The sequence below is a fragment of the Hemicordylus capensis genome, chromosome 2 (genome assembly GCF_027244095.1).
Source record: "Hemicordylus capensis ecotype Gifberg chromosome 2, rHemCap1.1.pri, whole genome shotgun sequence".
Lineage (NCBI taxonomy): Eukaryota > Metazoa > Chordata > Lepidosauria > Squamata > Cordylidae > Hemicordylus > Hemicordylus capensis.
The window spans coordinates 68,223,316-68,243,041 of record NC_069658.1 but is presented as its reverse complement, the minus strand read 5'-3'; the positions used below and the strand labels follow the sequence as shown (position 1 = coordinate 68,243,041).

General features: G+C 48.7%; 1 protein-coding gene across 7 annotated transcripts in view; it reads right to left on the bottom strand.

Moving 5' to 3' along the window:
* PAM (peptidylglycine alpha-amidating monooxygenase) overlaps positions 1–19,726 on the bottom strand; it is a 247,407-nt gene that overhangs the window by 145,351 nt on the left and 82,330 nt on the right. For all 7 annotated transcript variants that reach the window (XM_053291370.1, XM_053291368.1, XM_053291367.1 and 4 more), the window contains exons 2-3: positions 16,188–16,716; positions 7,005–7,125 (exon numbers count right to left, since the gene is read on the bottom strand). In XM_053291370.1, the coding sequence (XP_053147345.1) occupies positions 7,005–7,125; positions 16,188–16,279 (213 nt within the window). In that variant the 5' untranslated portion in view covers positions 16,280–16,716. The remainder of the gene's footprint in view (positions 1–7,004; positions 7,126–16,187; positions 16,717–19,726) is intronic.

Below are 19,726 nucleotides of genomic sequence, written 5' to 3'. Positions count from 1 at the left end.
CAGGAGAACAGCGGCGGCGGCGGCCATGGCCAGGGAACCAGGCGGGCCCGGCCGTGGACATGAGGCAGTGGGCCGGGACGGGCCCGGCTGCACTCGGCCCCCGCAGGGCGGCGGCAGCGGCCGCACTCGGCCTGGCCGCGGTGGCAGCCATGGCCGGGGAGCCAGGTGGGCCCAGCCACGGAGGCAAGGAGGCGGGCCTGGCCGCACCGTAGGCCAGGCAGCGGCGGTGGGCCAGTGGTGGTGCAGCGGGGGTGGTGGTGGTGCGGCTGGGTGGGGGCGGCCCGGCCGCGGCGGCGAGACTTGGCAGTCGGCCTGGCCGCGGCGGCGGGACTCAGCGGCGGGCCCCTGCCCGCCCGACAGCGCAGTAGTGGTGGTGCGGTGCGGTGGGGTGGGGGCGGCCCGGCCCAGCCCGGCCGCAGCGGCGGCACTTGGCCCGGCCGCGGCGGCGGCACTCGGGTCTGCTAGTATACAAATAAAAGGCTTAGGTAGACCACTTAGGTGGTACATGGCAAGCTCTGCCCTCGCAGCTGCTAACAACCCTGCCGAGGAAAGCAGCGGAGCATAAGAATGCTGCCATGTCAACCGCCTTCTGTCTCTCTGGCTCTCAGGGGAAGGGGTAACTACCCTGACTGCCCCCTCCCCCCCACACACACACGGCAACCACAGGAGAAAGGGAAGGAAGGAAAAGACGGAGGCTGGGTGGTTGGGTAAAGAAGTTGAGGTGGCGAAAGTGAGCTGGGTGGGGAGGGAGAGAGCGAGCACACATGAGGAAGCTGAGCGCCAAGCGTGTCTGTGGCCGAGGAGAGAAAACAAAACTAGCATGCCAAGGAGAAAGGTGCCATATTTGTTTCCTAGGGATGGGATGGAAGGGGGGGGGAGAGCAAATCAAGCTACCTGGATGGGTGGGGGGGAGAAAGAGAAAGAAGGTTTGGGGAGGGGTGTTGGGAGGGCATGGCAATGAAGTGTGTGGGGGGGATGGAGGAGCAGGGCTCAGGTGAGGTCTCTGGGGTGAGGGGTGGGGGAAGAATCAGGTATTAGTACACAGATGCTCTGCATGAGTTAAGCTAGTCGTTTTAATATAGCAAGAAAACAAAGAAACAAACCATGCTATGTGTGATGAGGGAGGCAAGGGGGAACCACAAGACAATACAGAAAACACCGCAATACAACAACAATTTGTCAACCCTGTCATATGGATTCCTGATAAAAAAGTGAGTGAGCAAAAGTTGCCAATTCCAAGGACAAGGGCTTGTGTGGAAACAACCAAAGGAGAGGCTTGGAACATTAAACCTATTAAGAATTAAAACTGTCTTAAGATTCTTGCAAACAGCCATATAATCTAACAATGGTTGACTGTCCAGAGAAGCATCCTGATAGCTCTTTTTAAGAGCTTTATGTCAGTCCAGCCTATCAAGCAAGTACAGAAACAATCCAGATGGCCATATATACTGCTGCTGCCACTTGCTAAGAAAAAAGAAAAGAAAAGAAAAAAGAAAAGATGATCTTGACTGACATCCTACGGCAGCTACATGCCCTCAGGGACATATTTTCAGAGGGCTCTGGGCATTTCTGAGGAAAGCAAAGATCAGCAAAAATCACCCCACCACCACCTGTGCACTTTGTGCTGCAGAGCTCTAGAAGCCTCCTGCAATCTTCCCAGCACATTGATGCTGCCTGTTAAGATGCCAGCCACTGTATATCAGGGTTTAATGCATGTTTACAGAAAAACACAGCTATTCTTGCTTAAGTCATCCACATTGTACATTGACTCTTAATCATTTGTATTCAACCTCATGAGGTTGATTCTTCCTTTAAATAGTGCAGGTGTTCTTTTTTAAGGCAAGAGGCCCTCTAGCACAGTTGAGCTATTCTTACTTAAATACAGAAATCTCAACCCATTGAATAAATGAGATCTCACAGAGAATGCACCAAAAACTAAATGTTTTCAGCAGTTGTCTGTTTGTATTTTTGTGATCAGAGACTGAATGCAAGAGCAGAACCGCTTAGATACATGCTAGAAAAATGCATACAAATAACAGTTTCAGTGTAACTTCCCCCCCACGAGTATGTGTATACATAATCGCCTCAAGAAGTCAAGCTGTTGTTATGAATGGTTAAACTTGTAGTAGTCCTTGCCAGGATTCTTTAAGTTGCTTGAGTGCTTTGTTGTGTTTTGTTCCCTGTTCCTGCCCCACTAGAGATCAGCACTCCTAAAGTTGCTGTTAGGGATGTGCACACACTGATTTGGTGCAGAGCCAGTTCGGACAAGATCCAAACACCATGCTGACCACTCAAATGGCACCTGCGCATGCACAGACCATGCGTGTACCGGCGCTGCACACAGGTTCTTGAAACAAATGCTGCTGCTGCGCAAAGCTCCATGCAGCGGTGGAGAGCAGGTAAGGGCCTGCTCTCCTTTTTTTAAAAAAAAAGAGATCCCGCTCCCTGCAGCACCAAACCAGTTTCATGCACATCCCTAGTAGCTATATAGTCAATATATGCACTTAAGGACACGCTGCAGCAAGTACTAGTCAGAAGAGAAAACTAGAGAAGAAATGGGAAATGTGATGTTTTTGAGCAAATATGATCCTCTCAAACTCCACAAACCATTTCATAACTTTATTCAGAGGTGCACCTAGGTAATTTTGGAGCCTGGACCTAGAAGCCTTTGGAGCCCCCTCCCCCCCCCCGTAGATTAAGCAGCATCATGCTCTGCTGAGGAACCAAACCACCCGGGACAGACTAAAGAGGATTTGTGGGGCCCCAAGGGTTGTGGAAGCCATGGACCTCAGCCCTGAAGTCCAGGGGTAAGAGCGCCTCTGACTTTATTCAAGCAAAACATTAGACATTTTTGAAAATACACCCAAATGACCAGAACAATTTTAATTATAGTGGGAAATTTGCCTCAAAATTCAGGAGAAATTGAGGCATGATCTCGTATTCAGCATAAGGAGGAGCTGCACACACTGCCCAGGGCATAAGCCTTGAGGCAACGTCCAGACTAATCCTTGTGTAAACAATAAATAAAAAGATTTTTTTTGGTCCTACTATTTATTTGCAGATATATCTTTTAACTCACAAATAGCCTATGCTAAGCTTAGAACGCATGCAATTGGCTGTAACACTTATTTGAAGAGGCATAGAATTATTTCGGAAGAGGAATCCTCTACATGTGAATGTGCTTACCTTCAGGAGAAAAATATTATTAATATTATAGAATATCTTCTAAACTGCCAGTTTTTATTTGAATATAGAGACAGATATCTTTCCTTTTCTATGCATATCATGTGTTCCATGATGGTCTTAGCAGACAACCATTTTGTTGCAGGAGAGAGGAGAGCTGGTCTTGTGGTAGCAAGCATGACTTAGATAAGCAGGGTCTGCCCTGGTTGCATGTGAATGGGAGACTAGAAGTGTGAGCACTGTAAGATATTCCTCTCAGGGAATGGAGCCACTCTGGGAAGAGCAGAAGGTTCCAAATTCCCTCCCTGGCTTCTCCAAAAGAGGGCTGAGAGAGATTCCTGCCTGCAACCTTGGAGAAGCCACTGCCAGTCTGTACAGACAATACTGAGCTAGATGGACCTATGGTCTGACTCAGTATATGGCAGTTTCCTATGTCCCTATGATGGTATCTTTAAAGTTACTAAGCTAACTAAATCGGTTTATGCTGCTGAAAAGGTGAAGAAAACGTTCTTGGCTCTTTGATGATACTGAGTGACACATACAGGTGAAACTCGGAAAATTAGAATATCGTGCAAAAGTCCATTAATTTCAGTAATGCAAATTAAAAGGTGAAACTGATATATGAGACAGACGCATTACATGCAAAGCGAGATAAGTCAAGCCTTAATTTGTTATAATTGTGATGATCATGGCGTACAGCTCATGAAAACCCCAAATCCACAATCCCAGAAAATTAGAATATTACATGGAACCAAGAAGACAAGGATTGTAGAATAGAACAATATCGGACCTCTGAAAAGTATACAGTGTACTGTGCTTGATTGGCCAGCAAACTCGCCTGACCTGACCCCATAGAGAATCTATGGGGCATTGCCAAGAGAAGGATGAGAGACATGAGACCAAACAATGTAGAAGAGCTGAAGGCCGCTAATGGAGCATCCTGCTCTTCCATAACACCTCATCAGTGCCACAGGCTGATAGCATCCATGCCACGCCACATTGAGGCAGTAATTGCTGCAAAAGGGGCCCAAACTAAGTACTGAATACATATGCATGCTTATACTTTTCAGAGGTCCAATATTGTTCTATTCTACAATCCTTGTCTTCTTGGTTCCATGTAATATTCTAATTTTCTGGGATTGTGGATTTGGGGTTTTCATGAGCTGTACACCATGATCATCACAATTATAACAAATTAAGGCTTGACTTATCTCGCTTTGCATGTAATGCATCTGTCTCATATATCAGTTTCACCTTTTAATTTGCATTACTGAAATTAATGGACTTTTGCACGATATTCTAATTTTCCGAGTTTCACCTGTATTTTAATCTGCAGTTATTTTAACACCATTTTATCTCTATGTAGATTTAATTTTGTTTACCTAGTGTTTTGTGGGTTTAAGTTATAAAGCATGCAATAAAGACGTAAGCATTAGCCACCTCCTCCGAGATTCCATTCTCTAGCACAAGGAGACTCGAGGAGTATAGGATGCTTCTTCCCAGAGCACTTTGCCCTGAAGACATTTATCGACTCAAATCCTACACTTTACCGTCATAGCAACACATTCACCTAAAACGTTTCTCAGTTGAGCAGCACATGCCTTTCATATATACTCAGATTCCAAGTATCTGGATTCTTTAAATTTCCAACAAAAGCTTCTTTACCAAAAGCTTCTTCAAGTATTTTTACTTGAAGCCTACTTGAAGTGACATGTCTCTTTTGCATCCACTAAATGGAAACAGCTGGATCCAATAATAATTTACCAGGAAATGCTTCCCAATAACTAAAAACCTCATTTTCCTTCCATTTTAAAGTGCTATCTGCAACAATGAGTCATCATCTCATCTGCTGGAAAACAACATCTGAACCTTGCCTTGAAGCTGTTTTTAAAAGGAAGAGTGCTATCATTTTAATGACGTACACAATTCCCAGTACAGTCTAAACATTCTTGAACCTCCTTTTTTCAGGGTTTTCAATGTTCTGTGTCCATTGCCCATTCCCGTGATTACTAGAAGTGGTTACGGTATGTAAAATAAGTCATGAAAGCTTTACTGCATAATTTTTATATTGAATTCACCTTCTCTTAGGACCAAACCAGATGTTACTTTTGACTCTGCAGTTCTCCCGGTGGGGGGACAAATGGCATGTTTGTGTGGGGAAAATCAGATTTTAACTGTGGGGTGGGGGCACAAGCACCTTGACACTTTGCCCCCACTACAGCCCTGACTGTAGTATTTTTAAAACACATACCTCCATGTATGCTATTTCCCTTGGGAAAAGAGCTTCCATTGCACCTTGGTGCACGCTTTTTTTCTTTTTCTTTTTTAAAGGTAAACTACAGGGCCAACAGATGCTTTTAAAAGTAGCGTACAGTTTAACTTTTAGGGCAGAATTCAGATCATCTTTGTGCATCATTTTTAATTTATTGTTTTGGATACAGAGAACAAAGTCCTTATTAATGTCTCTTAATTTTTTGCTGTGTCAGCAACTAAATGTTTAACATAGTACACACCCCACTGTTGGATTACAGCAGTTTTGTGAACCATGCCAATGCTGCAGAAATGAGATTCCAGCATTTTGGGACAGAAATGCTAATGTAGTTTTGGATCAGACAAAACTGCATCTGCATGACTGAAAGGGAAAAAGTGTTTACATGGCCTGACCTAGTAAGAATGATCCATGCAAGGAATCCTTCTATATTAGAAAGTGAACATGAATAAATATATTGCCTGTGCTACATATAGAGTTCCAGAAACCTAAAGAGACCTGTCTTGCATAGTGGCCAGCAGAAATGGTCAGCTTTGATATTCCTCGTCACTTGCTTTGCAAGGAGGAAGGACTGAATCCAAGTCCCCACCCTTTCCCCTCCAACCATTAAAGTTGACCATGCCAATCCTCTGTTAGAATCTTGTCTGGGATAGGGCAGGGAGTGGCAGAGAGACCTGCTGCACTGCCACCTGCAGGAATGTCTGGGTCCAGAGTCATAAGTTAAGTAACAAATGGGTTGGTCTAAGAAATGTTTCTGGGAGAATATGCTTGTTCATCAGTTTAGATACTTATTTTTACATTATACTGTTCTACAAAGATGACAAGAGAAGAAAACAGTTCTCTTGAGCTTATGAAAATGAAATGACTTTTAAATCTTCCCATAAAAAGGAGGAAGCATGAGTTCCAGTTCCTTGGCTAGAAAGACTCCAGATTTTTCTATGCAGGTGCGGAACCCATATGTAGGATTTCACAGAGGAATCCATCTTCATATCATAGTTATGCTCTAATTTTAATGACTATTGTGGAAAGGTTTCAAATCCCACCTCTACCCCCAACAAACAGCAAAGAGAAGCACTTTGTCCAAAAAAGCCTAAGATATGATCAACTCAGAAACTATCAGCATGCACTCTGGACATTAGTAAGAGCAAGCATAACAACCTAGCAATCAAGGGAGCTCGCTTTAGGGCAGTTGTGAAGGCACTACAAAATACAAATAATGGCCTATATGTTGCTCAGCATTACACAGGCATTTTCAATTGGCTTGTGCTGCTGCAGGAGTCTAAAGAAGTGCTGGTGGTCTTGCACAAGAGACCAAGTATGTAAGTTGCAAACCGGAAGTGTAGATGCGCAACTTTAAATATTTGAACTCTTACACAAGACTGCCACTGCTTCTTCCGTTTCCTGCAGCAGCACAGACCAATCAGAAATGCCCATGCAATGCTGCGGAACACATGGGCGACTGATAGTGCAGCTATAAAATACTCTCCATAATGTCTCTTAATGCAAACTAAGATATGACACTGGTTGTATTCAGAAGTCTGTATGTTCTCACCTGCTTAGGCGTCACTCCAGGCATGCGAATGTCCAACGCAAAATCTGATAAACCTAGTGGAACCAGCTGTTTGTTGCTGCCAAGGCATTCATTAGAATGAGACCTAGGAGTGTCCTTATACCTACAATTAAGAGATCAGGCATATTAAAGATGTATCTTGCAGTTCACATTTATTTACAATTCTGTTTTTAACTGTACTGTTACCCTCTTTGAGGCAGTAAGGCAAAAAGTGTAATACAACTGTAAAAACAAATACATAAATAATATTTCATTGGGCTGATAAGATGCATCCACTTGTATTCAACTGGGGCATATGCATATTAGAAACATTTGGAAATCTCAGCCAACTGTTTTTACTTGATTTTTACTAGCAACATTTTTTGTGGATTATAAAACAGTTTGAAATATTAAATGCTGCCAGAACATTAAAATAATTTCAAACATCCGGTGATATAGTGGCTATAATGACCATGTAATTCTTAATATAAAAGGGAGAAAGAAACATTGGACTGACCGTGAAGGGTTCTTTCTCCTCTGAAGTAGGAGGTCACGGCTTACATAGGGTTAACTACCACTCCTTTGCTCCCAATAGACAGGAAGTCTCAGGTCTTTCAGGTGTCGTAGGTCCGTCCCCTTTCCCAGCATGCCCAGGTGTGCTCCCCCAGTTCCGACTGTTGCATCTCATGATCAGCCTGTTGTTGCTCAGGTTTGAAAACGGTTTGTGAAGAAGAGCAGATAGCAGATAGCATGCAAGGGGAGTCCGGGAGTAGACACGACAGCCTGAGATTGGAAGACCTGAAGTATTAGTACGGAGTTATACAATAGTTAGTGCTGACAGAAAGGTCAGCAGGACATGTCTAAGATAGTGCTGGAGGAGTAGTCAGAAAAAGGCATGGTCTGACCCTAGATAGTTCCTGATCCACGGGAGGGCCGCGTGACCTCCTACTTCAGAGGAGAAAGAACCCTTCACGGTAAGTCCAATGTTTCTACTTCTCCCTCGAAGTAGGTGGTCACGGCTTACATAGGGACCTATCAGAGCAGTATTGGATCCTGGGGGGCGGCGGGGGGAAGTGGATCAGTGCTGTACCACCTGTTGCAGTACCGTGCGCCCAAAGGCTGCCTGCTCCGCAACAAGCGCATCAACTTTGTAATGTTTGAGGAAGGGGGAAATAGAGGACCATGTGGCTGTGCGGCAAATTTCCCCCAATGGAGCCTGTGCTGAGAAGGCTGCCGACGTGGCTGCGCTTCAGGTGGAGTGCGCCGTGATGCCTCGGGGCACTTGCAAGGACAGGGCCTGGTAGGCTGACGCAATACATGCCCGAAGCCAGCGTGCAAGAGAGACCTTGGAAGCCTTAGCGCCCAGGGAGGTAGCGTGGAAAGATACGAAGAGGGCCTCGGACCGTCTCAGGTCTTGTGTTCTCCGAATGTATGTGCGCAGGGCCCTGCGCACCTCTAAGGAATACCAGCTGCGTTCCTGTGGATGTTTGGGCTTCGGGCAGAAAGAGGGTAAAACTATTGCCTGTGACCAGTGAAACATAGAGTTTACCTTTGGGACAAAAGTAGGATTGGTCTTTAAGATTACTGCATCAGGCTGAAAGACACAGAGCTCTTTTCTTATTGAAAGAGCTCCCAATTCTGACACTCTGCGGGCCGAGGTGATGGCCACTAGGAATAGGACCTTGTAAGAAAGATACTTCAGTGGAACTGAAGAGAGCGGCTCAAAGGGAGGCCGTGTGAGGGCATTTAGGACTTTATTGAGATTCCATGAAGGAAAGCGATGGACTGGCAGGGGGGCTATGTTGTTCGCTCCTTGCAAGAAGCGAGAGAGGTGAGGGTGGAGCATGTTGTTCCCAGCCCTCCTTAACTTAAGGACTGACGCTAGAGCCGAAGCCTGTCGTCTCAGTGTATTGGGCCTGAGGCCCTGTTCCAGCCCCGCCTGTAGAAAAGCGAGTACCTGGGGAACCTTGGCGGAACAAGGACCCACCTTCTTACGCCTTGCCCATCTGAGGAAGGTGACCCAGGTAGTTTGGTAGATCCTGTTTGTGCTATGCCATCTCGCTGCCAGGATCGTGTCCTGCACTGTCCTGAAGTAGCCTCTTTTTGCTAATTGTGCGCGCTCAAACTCCAGGCGTGTAGTTGGAGCCACGCTGGATCCGGATGGCGCAACGGCTCTTGAGTTAGAAGGTCTGGCCGTAGGGGGAGGGGCACTGGGGGCACTATCGAGAGTAGTATCAGGTCGGTGAACCAAGGGTGCCTGGGCCAGAACGGTGCCACTAGTATGACCTGTGCTCCTCTTTCTCGGATTCTTGCCAATACCCTTGGAATGAGGGCTACTGGGGGGAAGGCGTACAGGAGACCCTGTGGCCATGGGGAGTTGAGGGTGTCCGTTCCCTCCGCGAGGCGGTTGTGGAACCGTGTGAAGAAACGGGGAAGTTTGTTGTTTGTCGGGGACGCAAACAGATCCACCTGAGGGAGCCCCAGGTGGCGCTGTATCTGACTGAAGGCCTCGGGGTGGATTGGCTCAGCCAATTGGCTCAGCCAATCCGCCTGGATGTTGGCTGCCCCGCTCAGGTGCTCTGCCCTGATTGAGGCCAGATGACTCTCTGCCCACTGAAAGAGTACATTGGACTCCTCCATCAGGGACCTCGACTTGGTCCCCCCCTGTCAATTTACGTGGGCCTTGGCTGTCATGTTGTCTGTTCTCACTAACACATGTTCTCCCTGCAAGTGGGGGGGAAATGTATCAGGGCTAGTCTGATGGCCCTCAATTCTAGCCAACTGATGCTGTGTATGGCCTCCTCTGGGGACCAGAGACCTTGTGTCGTCTGCTCCCTGCAGTGAGCCCCCCAGCCGGTCAGGCTGGCGTCTGTAGTGATGGTCACCCTGTTGGGTTCCCTCAGGGGGTTTCCTCTTTTTACTGCTGGGGACAGCCACCACAGTAGGGACTGTCTCACCTGCAGAGGTATGGGAACCTTCTTGTAGGAACGGGTGGTGATCTCGTCCTGATAGGGCAGCAGTGCCCATTGGAGAGTACGCACGTGCTACCTTGCCCATGGCAGGCATTCTATGCAAGCAATCATGGACCCCAGAAGTTGGGCCAGAAGCGAGACCTCTACCTGGGACCTTCGCAAGAGTGGCTGAATCTGCTTGCGAATCTTTTCCCCTCTCTCCGGGGGAAGGGATATGGTTGCTGCCCTGGTGTCAAACCAGGCCCCCAGGTGTAGCAATGTCCTGGACGGCCGGAACTGGCTCTTTGAGTCGTTCACCAAGAACCCATGTGACCGGAGCAGTTGGTGAACCTTGTACACGTCCGCTTCCGCCTGCTGGAAGGAATGCGCTCTGATCAAAATATCGTCCAAGTATGCATGGACCCGCAGTCCTTCCAGTCTCATGTGTCCCACCAGGGCAGACAGTACTTTGGTGAAGACCCTCGGGGCTGAAGAGAGGCCGAATGGTAGGGCCCTGTACGGTAAATGTTCCTGGTTGTAACAAAACCTGAGGAACCTCCTGTGAGCGGGGAAAATGGGTATGTGGAGATAGGCCTCTGTCAGGTCTATAGATGTTAGTAAATCGCCAGTGGCGACCACCTCCCTGATGGAATGGAGGGATTCCATGCGGAAACGCCGCTTCTGAATGAAGCGGTTCAACTGCCTGAGATTTAAGACCGCGCGCCACGAACCATCTCTCTTGGGTACCAAGAACAAAACGGAGTAGACGCCATGACAAAAATCGGTCAATGCCACTGGCTCTATCGCCTGGATGTGGAGCAGATGGATAGCCTGTTCCATCCGAAGGTTCTTGTTTTGGTCTTTGGACTTTGGAGAGATGACGACTTGATCGCGTGGCAGTGTAGTAAACTCCAGGCAGTAGCCTGACCCGAGTGTGTCTAGAACCCATTTGTCTTGTGTTGCCCTCGCCCACCTGGGGGCGAAGTGCTGCAGCCTGGCCCCTACCGGCAGATAGTCAATTTTGTTTTCGGTTCTGTCGCCCCCCCCGGGCTGGAGGGCCGTTTAATGGCGGAAACCTGGTTTGTTCCTTTGGTTCCGGCGGTTGGTGTTTCCCCACTGAGGTCGTCCCTGTAATCTGCTGGAGCGTTGGTCTCGGAAACGAAAGGCCTGCTTAGAGGAACGAAAAGGCTGTCGGTTATTGCGGAAGCGGCTACGGCCATCCCTGCGACCTGCAGGCATGGCCCTTTTCTTATCCTGTGTCTCCACTAACACCTCATCCAGAGCTTCCCCAAATAGGCTACCACCCTTGAAGGGGGTGGAGGCCAAATTGGCTTTGGACTTGTCGTCCACTCACCAATTCTTCAGCCAAAGCGACCTGCACAGGACCACATTGGCTGCCATAGCTCTGGAAGACGACTGAATGGAATCCAGGCTCGCATCCGCCATGAAGGCGGCGGCCACTGCCAGCTTGTTCAGAACTAGCCGAAGTGCTGTCTGACCGGGTTCGATCTTGGTGAGAAGGTCCTTAACCCACAACACCGAGGCCCGGGCCATTATGGATGTCGAGGCAGAGGCCCGAATGGCGGTGGCTGATGCCTCATGAGCCTTGCGCAGGAGAGCATCCGCTTTCCTGTCCTCTGGTCCTTTGAGTTGTTCATCCCCCTCCTTGTTCATAATGGCCCCAGAGACCAGGGCCACCACCGGTATATCCACTTTTGGTACAGAGATCTCCGCCATCGTCTCCTCAGGCAGCATATAGAACCTCCTAGGGAAGGAGCCTGAATGTTTAGTGGAGGCAGGGTTTTCCCATTCGGTCATCATAGTGTTGCGGAAAAGGGCCAGGAAGGGTACCACCGGCCGATGCTGACCAGTGGAGGTCGGAAAGACCTCCTGTGAAAGCTGCCCAGAAGCCTCCTGTGTTTCAGGCGGGGAGGCCGCTGCATTAATGACCCTCATGGCCTTGGAAAGGAGAACCTCATAAGCCTCCTGGGAGAAAAGCCTCAGAATGGGGCTGGGCCTCTGGGGAACCTCCTCTTCAGAGAGCTCCCCCTCCTCCTTATCTGATAAAGGCATCCCCCGCATGCTCATTGGGGTTGGAACCCCGATCTGGAGTGACCCTTATAGGGGTGCTTCCAATTGGCCTACCATGAGTCGATGTGGGAATCCCCACTCCTCTCCCACTACTGCTACTGGGAAGGCTGGCACCTTGGATGTCCGCAACTGCGCCAACTGAAGACTGGCGGCGCCTCCTCCTGGACCGGGCCCTGGTAGGGGCTGCCCTTTCGAGGCTGCTATCGGAGGATGAAGAGGAAGAATTGGCGCGTGAGCGCCTAGTCAAGGGCTGAGGCGACAAGTTTGGGACTGTCCCTGTGAACTTCCTCATTTCCAGGGCCACCATCTCTTTTACAGAGCGTGAGAGGCCCCTGGCGCTCGCCCTCAGCTCTCTGGCCATCATGTCCCGCACCCAGAGGGACATATCCTGCCGTAAGTCAGGGTCCCCACGCATGCCACTCACCTGATGACGATCCGGGGTGCTGTCCCGTACTTGCCCCTCTGAGGCCTCTAATGCCTCCGTTTGCAGGCGCAGTCTGGCCTTCCTCTCCACGGTCGCCGAACACAGCAGTGAGTCCAGGCGGTCATTGAGCAGGCGGCATGCCAACTCTTGCCTTGTTTCCTTGTGGGGTCTGCCTTGTGCCAGGCCTCCCAAGTTGAGGGTGAGCGGCCCAGAGGCTTCGCCCAGTCTGCCAGGCGCTTGGACCATAATGGTGTGGGTGAGGGGCACCGCGGCTTCGCCCAGCTGGTATGCGCCAGTGCGGGGTTACTGCGGGTGAGAGGCTCCAAGGCTTCGCCCAGCCCCCTGATGGCACTTGGGTCCACTCCCAATGGTGCCGGTCCCATTGCTTGCATCACAGCCAGCGATAGCTGGGTGGATGCCTGCCCCTCGCGCTGAGTTGCTTGGGACGGTGGAGGAATCGGCACAATCACGCTTGTTGGGCGAGGGGGCGGGTTTGCTGGACCCGCAGCTGCCTGCCATGAGGTGCCCATAGGGCCACCGGACGGGGTGGGGTGAAACACTGCCCCTTCTGTGTCTAGCCCGGTGTCCGCTGTCGAAGGGGAAAGGGGTGGCGCGGCGCGTGCAGAGCCCGCTTCTGGGCCGTTGCTCTCCGCCACACAGCTGATCGGCACCCCAGTCGCCGGGGAAGAGCCGGCCGGGGAGGAGCATGCTGCCGCGGCAACTATTGGCGGACCGGGATACCGAGCACCGGTCGCTCTTGTTGCAGCGGTCGGGGCTGGGACCATGGGGCCAGGGTTGCCCTCACTGGCGCTCCCGCCGGCCGAGAGACCGTCTGGATGGTGCGGTCCTGGGGCGGCGAAGATAACCGCCTCCGCCTCCACGTGGTCCATTGCGGTCGCGCCGAGGGACAAGACTGGGGGAAGCTGGGTAGTTAAGTCCCCGCTTCCCCCATGCGACCCGCCAGCCACGTGTGCCCGAAGTTCCAGGATGGGTGGAATCGGGGGGGCCAGGAGGATCGGAGCTCCGCTTCCCGATGTCTGCCACCGGCCACATGCATCCCCATACTCCCGGGCTGCTGCAGCGACTCGCTGCAGACAGCCTGGATAAGGATCCGTTCGCTTTGCCTTGGAGCAGGGATCAAGCCTTGCTTTCCCTTGTCTCCCTTAGGTTGAGGGGGTTTCTTTCTCTTTCCCATGCCATGTGGGTCAGGGGAAAGATGGCAGTGCCGTTTAGTGGCCTTTTTACTAGCCGCCTTACTTCTCTCTTCCCCCCTGTGCTCTCTGATAAGGAGCCAGCTAGGGTGTCCCCAGCCTGTGAAGGATCCATCCCAAGAAGCAGAAAGGAGAAAAACAGCTCACCAGAAGACGGATGTATCTAGATAGAAATGGGCAGGAGCCCAGGTGTGTCTGATCAGGAGCATAGACAGGAAGGAACTGGGGGAGCACACCTGGGCATGCTGGGAAAGGGGACGGACCTACGACACCTGAAAGACCTGAGACTTCCTGTCTATTGGGAGCAAAGGAGTGGTAGTTAACCCTATGTAAGCCGTGACCTCCTACTTCGAGGGAGAAGGCATATCTATCACATAAGAGGAAAGCTCTATTGATGAAAGGAGTTTCATAAGTTTTAGTCAATCAATCAACCAAGTTATCATCAAGGATATGTTGATTTATGGTGATTGACATCCAGGACTAGCCTTCCACAGATGCACCAGGTTTTTCCATTATGTGAGGAGGGAGTGGTGATTTTCGGCACTCCCCTGTTGCATCTGTAGCTTACTGAAACTATGTCCCCGAGAGTTCTCCTCAGAGACATCCTAGTTTCAGGAGGCACAGTAGGCTGCAGAGGGAAGGGTGTAGGAAAGGAAAGGTTGTGCCGAGTGCCGGTGTCAACTCCTGGAGACCACAGAGCCGTGTGGTTTTTTAGTAGAATACAGGAGGAGTTTACCATTGCTATTTTCCATGCAATATAAGATGATGCCTTTCAGCACCTTCCTATATAGCTGCTGCCCGATATAGAAGGGTAAATCACCAAAAATGGTGTCTCCTCCTTTGCACAATGGGAAAACTGGCACGCCCACAGGAGGTTAGTCTGGATACTGGCCTATTTTTTTGCCCCCAAGCAAAGCTCAAAAGTTGCATTTGAAAGGTTCCAGGTGGCCAGACATACATAACAGTGATTCTAATTCACAAGAAGAGGGTCCATATCAATCTCCTCACGTAGTGACTACAGTACCAAGAATTCATTTCATGGAGAACCACTGCATGGTTCCATCAGCTGGCTGCGACATATGCTTCTTCGAATGCATTAACAGATGTGCAGATCCTTTAATATGCAGACATATTAAAGAACTAGTGGTTTTGTAGCCCGTTGGATAACGGGCGCTAGGGGAGCTCTGCGCTCCAGACCACCGCTGCCATTACCCCTCCCGCCCACGGCTCTGGCCGGGTCCGCCACTCACTGCCGCCCGCGGCTCCGGCCTGGTCCACCGCTGCCCGGGCCCACCGCCGCATTCTTCTCCGCCGCCTCATCCGGCGGCCATCCTGGGCGGCCAGAAGCGGCCGCCCCGAAGAAGCCGGGTAAGCGGCAGCACGGCCAGGCCTCGGCCATGGCTCTGCCGCCTCCCTGGCCGCGCCGTCTCCTCTGGCCGAGGCGGCGGCTTTGCCGCCGCCTTGGCCAGTGTCCCCCGCCGCCGCTTACCCGGCTTCTTCAGGGCGGCCGCTTCTGGCCGCCCAAGATGGCCGCCGGGTGCTGGCGGTCCTGGCTCCCTGGCCTCTTCTGGCCATGCGCTTCGCGCATGCCCAGAAGAGGCCAGGGAGGCACGGACACACGCTTGGTGTCCGTCCACGGACGGACGCCAAGCGTTTTATAGATAAGGATTAATATGCAGACATATTAAGAATATGCAGACATATAACAGAATTCCCAATGCATAGAGACTGTACAGTTTGAACAAGTTTGAAACATCTTGAATTTCACTTTTTAAATGTTAACTTCCACCTAATCAAACACACTCCTCGTATCTTTCATACCAAAGTAATCACAATAAATTTTATACATAGTTTTTGTATAGAAAGAGAATCCAGAGAGTATTATATGTAAAATGAAAGCAAGACAGATGTCTGCTATCTTCTAAGCAGCAAGATATGAGAGAAGCATTTGATGCAATATGAATACTAACATATATCTGTAGATAAATATTTGATGTGGTAATTACTGGGACTATGCTATACATACAACCATATTTTCTTCTGAGCAAATACAGATGATTTTCCCTAAAGAAGACAAACTAAAAATGCAAACCAATATCTTGCAAAGGCTAATCAAACAATTGAAAGGGGAGTTAATGCTCTTGAAAAGGATATTTCAGACCAGGAAGCGGAGAGGACTTAGGGAAAGGGTTATATATATGAAAGTCACTTATTAGGGAGTTTCTAAATTACACCTGGGCTTGGCATAAAAACTTCAACAGTATAAGCAAATTATGCTTCACTACTTGTAGAACAGTGAACATTTCAGTGAGCAGTTATTAGCAACCGCAGGCAGAATTTCAAGCAGAAATCTGCGTATCTCAACTCAAAAGAAGTCAACTACATCAAAAAGGCTTTCGTTTGCGTTGCTACGTTTCCTTTTAAGTCTGGAACATGATCATGAAAACAAATTGCAACACTAAGCAGTCTGCACCAATAAACACAACAGAATTTCTCCTACATAACCCACCTCTTAAAGACAGAAAGGGGGCTTCTGAAAGCCAAACAGCTGTTTTGAAAAATAAGGAACAATATTAGCAGGTTGTTAACGAGGCCAGCCATGTCCACCCTGCTGTTTCTGACCCGATTAAGGAAGCAGGGAAAGGGCAGTGCAGCTCTGTCTGCTATGATCCTGACAATTAGGCAGCAGCAGCACTATCAATTTGCTACTTCATTATGATGTTCTCTGCAGGCATCCTACAGTTTTTGACAGACCATCTGTCTTGGAAGGTGATGTGCTCTAAATCAGAACGGTAGGCTGATATCTATGGCGTCTTCATTAAAAGCAGCAGAAAGTAGAAGGAGGGTGTGAAGAAAGTCTTTCCTTCGCAGATGGGATGCACTGCAATGTCCAGTGAAAGAGCAGGGCCAGAAGCCACAGCCCTTGTGTTTTTCTGCAGGCTACTGCCAAGTCTCCAGGCTACTTTTATCAATCCATTCCACAGTGAAAGAGGCTCCAAGTGGCAGCACAGAAACCTATGTCGCTCATCATTCAGAACCTGTAAAAATAGAAACAGATAATGGATGACTAACACATTACAGCATTAGTGTTTAGCAAATCCTTGAGAAGGCTTTTTCACACATTAGGCGTTCCCCAAGCTTTATCTCACCTCAGGAAAGGTATTATGGATGACCCTCTCCCCTTCTCCATTTTCATAGTACCACATAGTAATTTCTCACTAAGTACAGAATATATTATTTGTAACATTAGCTGTGAAAGCCAAAAGCAATCCTATCAAATGTAGTTTATCAAGCTCCCCAATGCTTTCAAGTGAGAGCAGATAGAAAGCTTAAACGCATTCCATTATTACCTATTTCTCTTATTTCAAATAACACTGTATTCAATTATTTTACATGCAATATTACACTTTTACCAAAGCAAATCCATTTAGATTTGTAAACTTTGGAACAAGAGTGAACTTCCTTAGCGTCCTACGCCTGATGTTAGAGGCTGAAAATGTAAAGTTAATGTTTTTAAAAAGAGGATTTCTCTTAGTTATCTCACCCAGCAGATAACAAGGAAGTGGCATGAAAAGAGCACTGCATATATGAGAAAAATTGGCTCATACTGGGCTGATCTTAAAATAAATCATCAGAACATAAGAACAGCCTGCTGGATCATGCCCAAGCAGTGTTCCCTCTAAGGCGTGAGCATGTGTGTGCCCACACTAGTTTTTTGATGTCTGCTCAGTTAATTTTAGATCCCGCTCAAACTGAATCAAGTGCACACAAACTACTTTGGTATTGAGTGAGAACAAAACTCACTCCATGCACAGATGAAAAAAATTAGAGGGAACATTACGCCCAAGGCCTATCAAGTCCAGCATCCTGTTTCACAAAGTGGCCCACCAGATGCCTTTGGGAAGTCCACAGGCAAGAGCTGAGGGCATGCCCTCTCTTACTTTTACTCCCTGCAACTGGTATTTAGAGGCATCTTGCCTCCGAGGCTAGAGGTGGCTTATAGTCCTCAGATTAGTAGCCATTGATAGACCATGAATTTATCTAAATCCCTCTTAAAGCCATCCAAGCTCTTGGCTGTCACCACATCTTGTTGCAGAGAATTCCACAGGTTAATTATGCAAACTCCATACTTCCTTTTTTCATCCTAAATTTCTTGGCAATCAGTTCCATGGGATAGCCCCTGGTTCTAGTGTTATGCAAGAGGGAGAAAATTTTCTCTCTATCAGCTTACTCCACACCATGCATGGTTTTATAGACATCTATCATGTCTCTGCTCAATCTTTTTCCTGAACTATAAAGCCCCAGGTGTTGTAGCCTTGCTTCATAAGGAAGGTGCTCTAGGCCCCTTATCATTTTGGTTGCCTCTTTTGCTCCTTCTCTGGTTCTATAATGTCATTTCTGAAGTATGCTGACCAGAACTGTATGCAATACTACAAATGTAGCCACACCATATTTTTAAGGGCATTATGATATAAGCAGTTTTATTTCCAATCCCCTTCCTAATGATTCCAAGCATGAAATTGGCTTTTTTCACAGCTGAAAAAGTCAACACTGACTTTTGAGTCAACACTTTCGAGAGGTGCACTACATACCAAAGTTTATCCTCACAGCCAGCCTGTGAGAGAGTGACTGGCCCAGAGTTGTCCAGCAAGTATCATAGCTGAATGGGAATTCGAACTCGGGTCTCCCCGGTCCTAGCCCTAGTCCAGCACTCTAACCATTACACCCGCTGTTGGTGGGACAGAAAGGATCACAAACAGGGTCGCAATGGATCCACCTGGGGATCCCCAGGCATTGCTGTATGTGAACGCACACCTCGGGATGGAGAGCCCACTCCGACTGGTCCACTATCTGTCAGTCAGCCTGGACATTGGATGCGCTGCCCCGATCAGGCTAGGTGACCTTCTGCCCACTGGAAAAAGGGGGCATTGGTTGCCTTCATCAGGATGGATCTGTTCCACCCTTGGATACGCATGGGCCCTGGCTATCACGTAGTTGGTACTCACCAATACATGCCGCCCCTGTAAGCGGACTGAGAAATGGGCTAGAGCCAACCTGATGACTCTTAGTTCTAGCCAATTGATGTTGTGTAGGGCCTCCTGAGGGGACCAGAGGTCCTGCACTGAAGCTCCTTGCAATGTGCCCCCCAGCCGGTCAGGCTGGCGTAGGTTGAGTCAGTGACCATGTTAGGTTCCCTCAGGAAGTTTCCTCTTGTCACCGCTGGGGAAGGCCCCCAGAGGTGAAACTGCTGCACTTGCAGCAGCAGAAGGCCCTCCCAACACGCAGTTGTGATAATGTCTGGAATGGCAGCGAGCTGTTGTGATAATGTAAGCCATGACCTCCTACTTCTCCTAATTGGCTTTTTTCACAGCTGAAAAAGTCAACACTGACTTTTGAGTCAACACTTTCAACGAGTTATCCACCATGACTCCAAAATCCCTCTCCTGGTCCAGTCACCAACAGCTCAGACTCCATCAATGTATATGTGAAGTTAGGGGTGGGGGGTTGCCCTAATATGCATCACTATACACTTGCCAACACTGAACCTCAATTACCATTTTGTTGCCCATTTCCCCAGTTTGGAGAGATCCTTTTGGAGCTCCTTGCAATCTCTTTTGGATTTAACTACCCTAAATAGTTTGATTTCATCTGCAAATTTGGGTACCTTGATGCTTACCCAACTTCTAGATCATTTATGAATAAATTAAAAAGTACTGGTACGAGTACAGATCCCTGGGGAACCCCACTTCTTACGTTAGATAACTGTCCATTTATACCTACCCTCTGTTTCCTGTCCTTCAACCAGTTACCAATTCACACTTGTAATTGTCCCCTTATCCCATGATTGTTACATTTACTCAAGAGTCTTTGATGAGGAACTTTGCTGAAAGCTTTTTGAAAGTCTAGGTATCAACCAGATCACCTTTATCCACATGCCTGTTGACACTCTCAAACAACTCCAAAAGGTTGGTGAGGCAAGATTTCCCTTTGCAGAAGCCATGCTGGTTCTCCTTCATCAGGGCCTGTTCTTCTATATGCTTAACAATT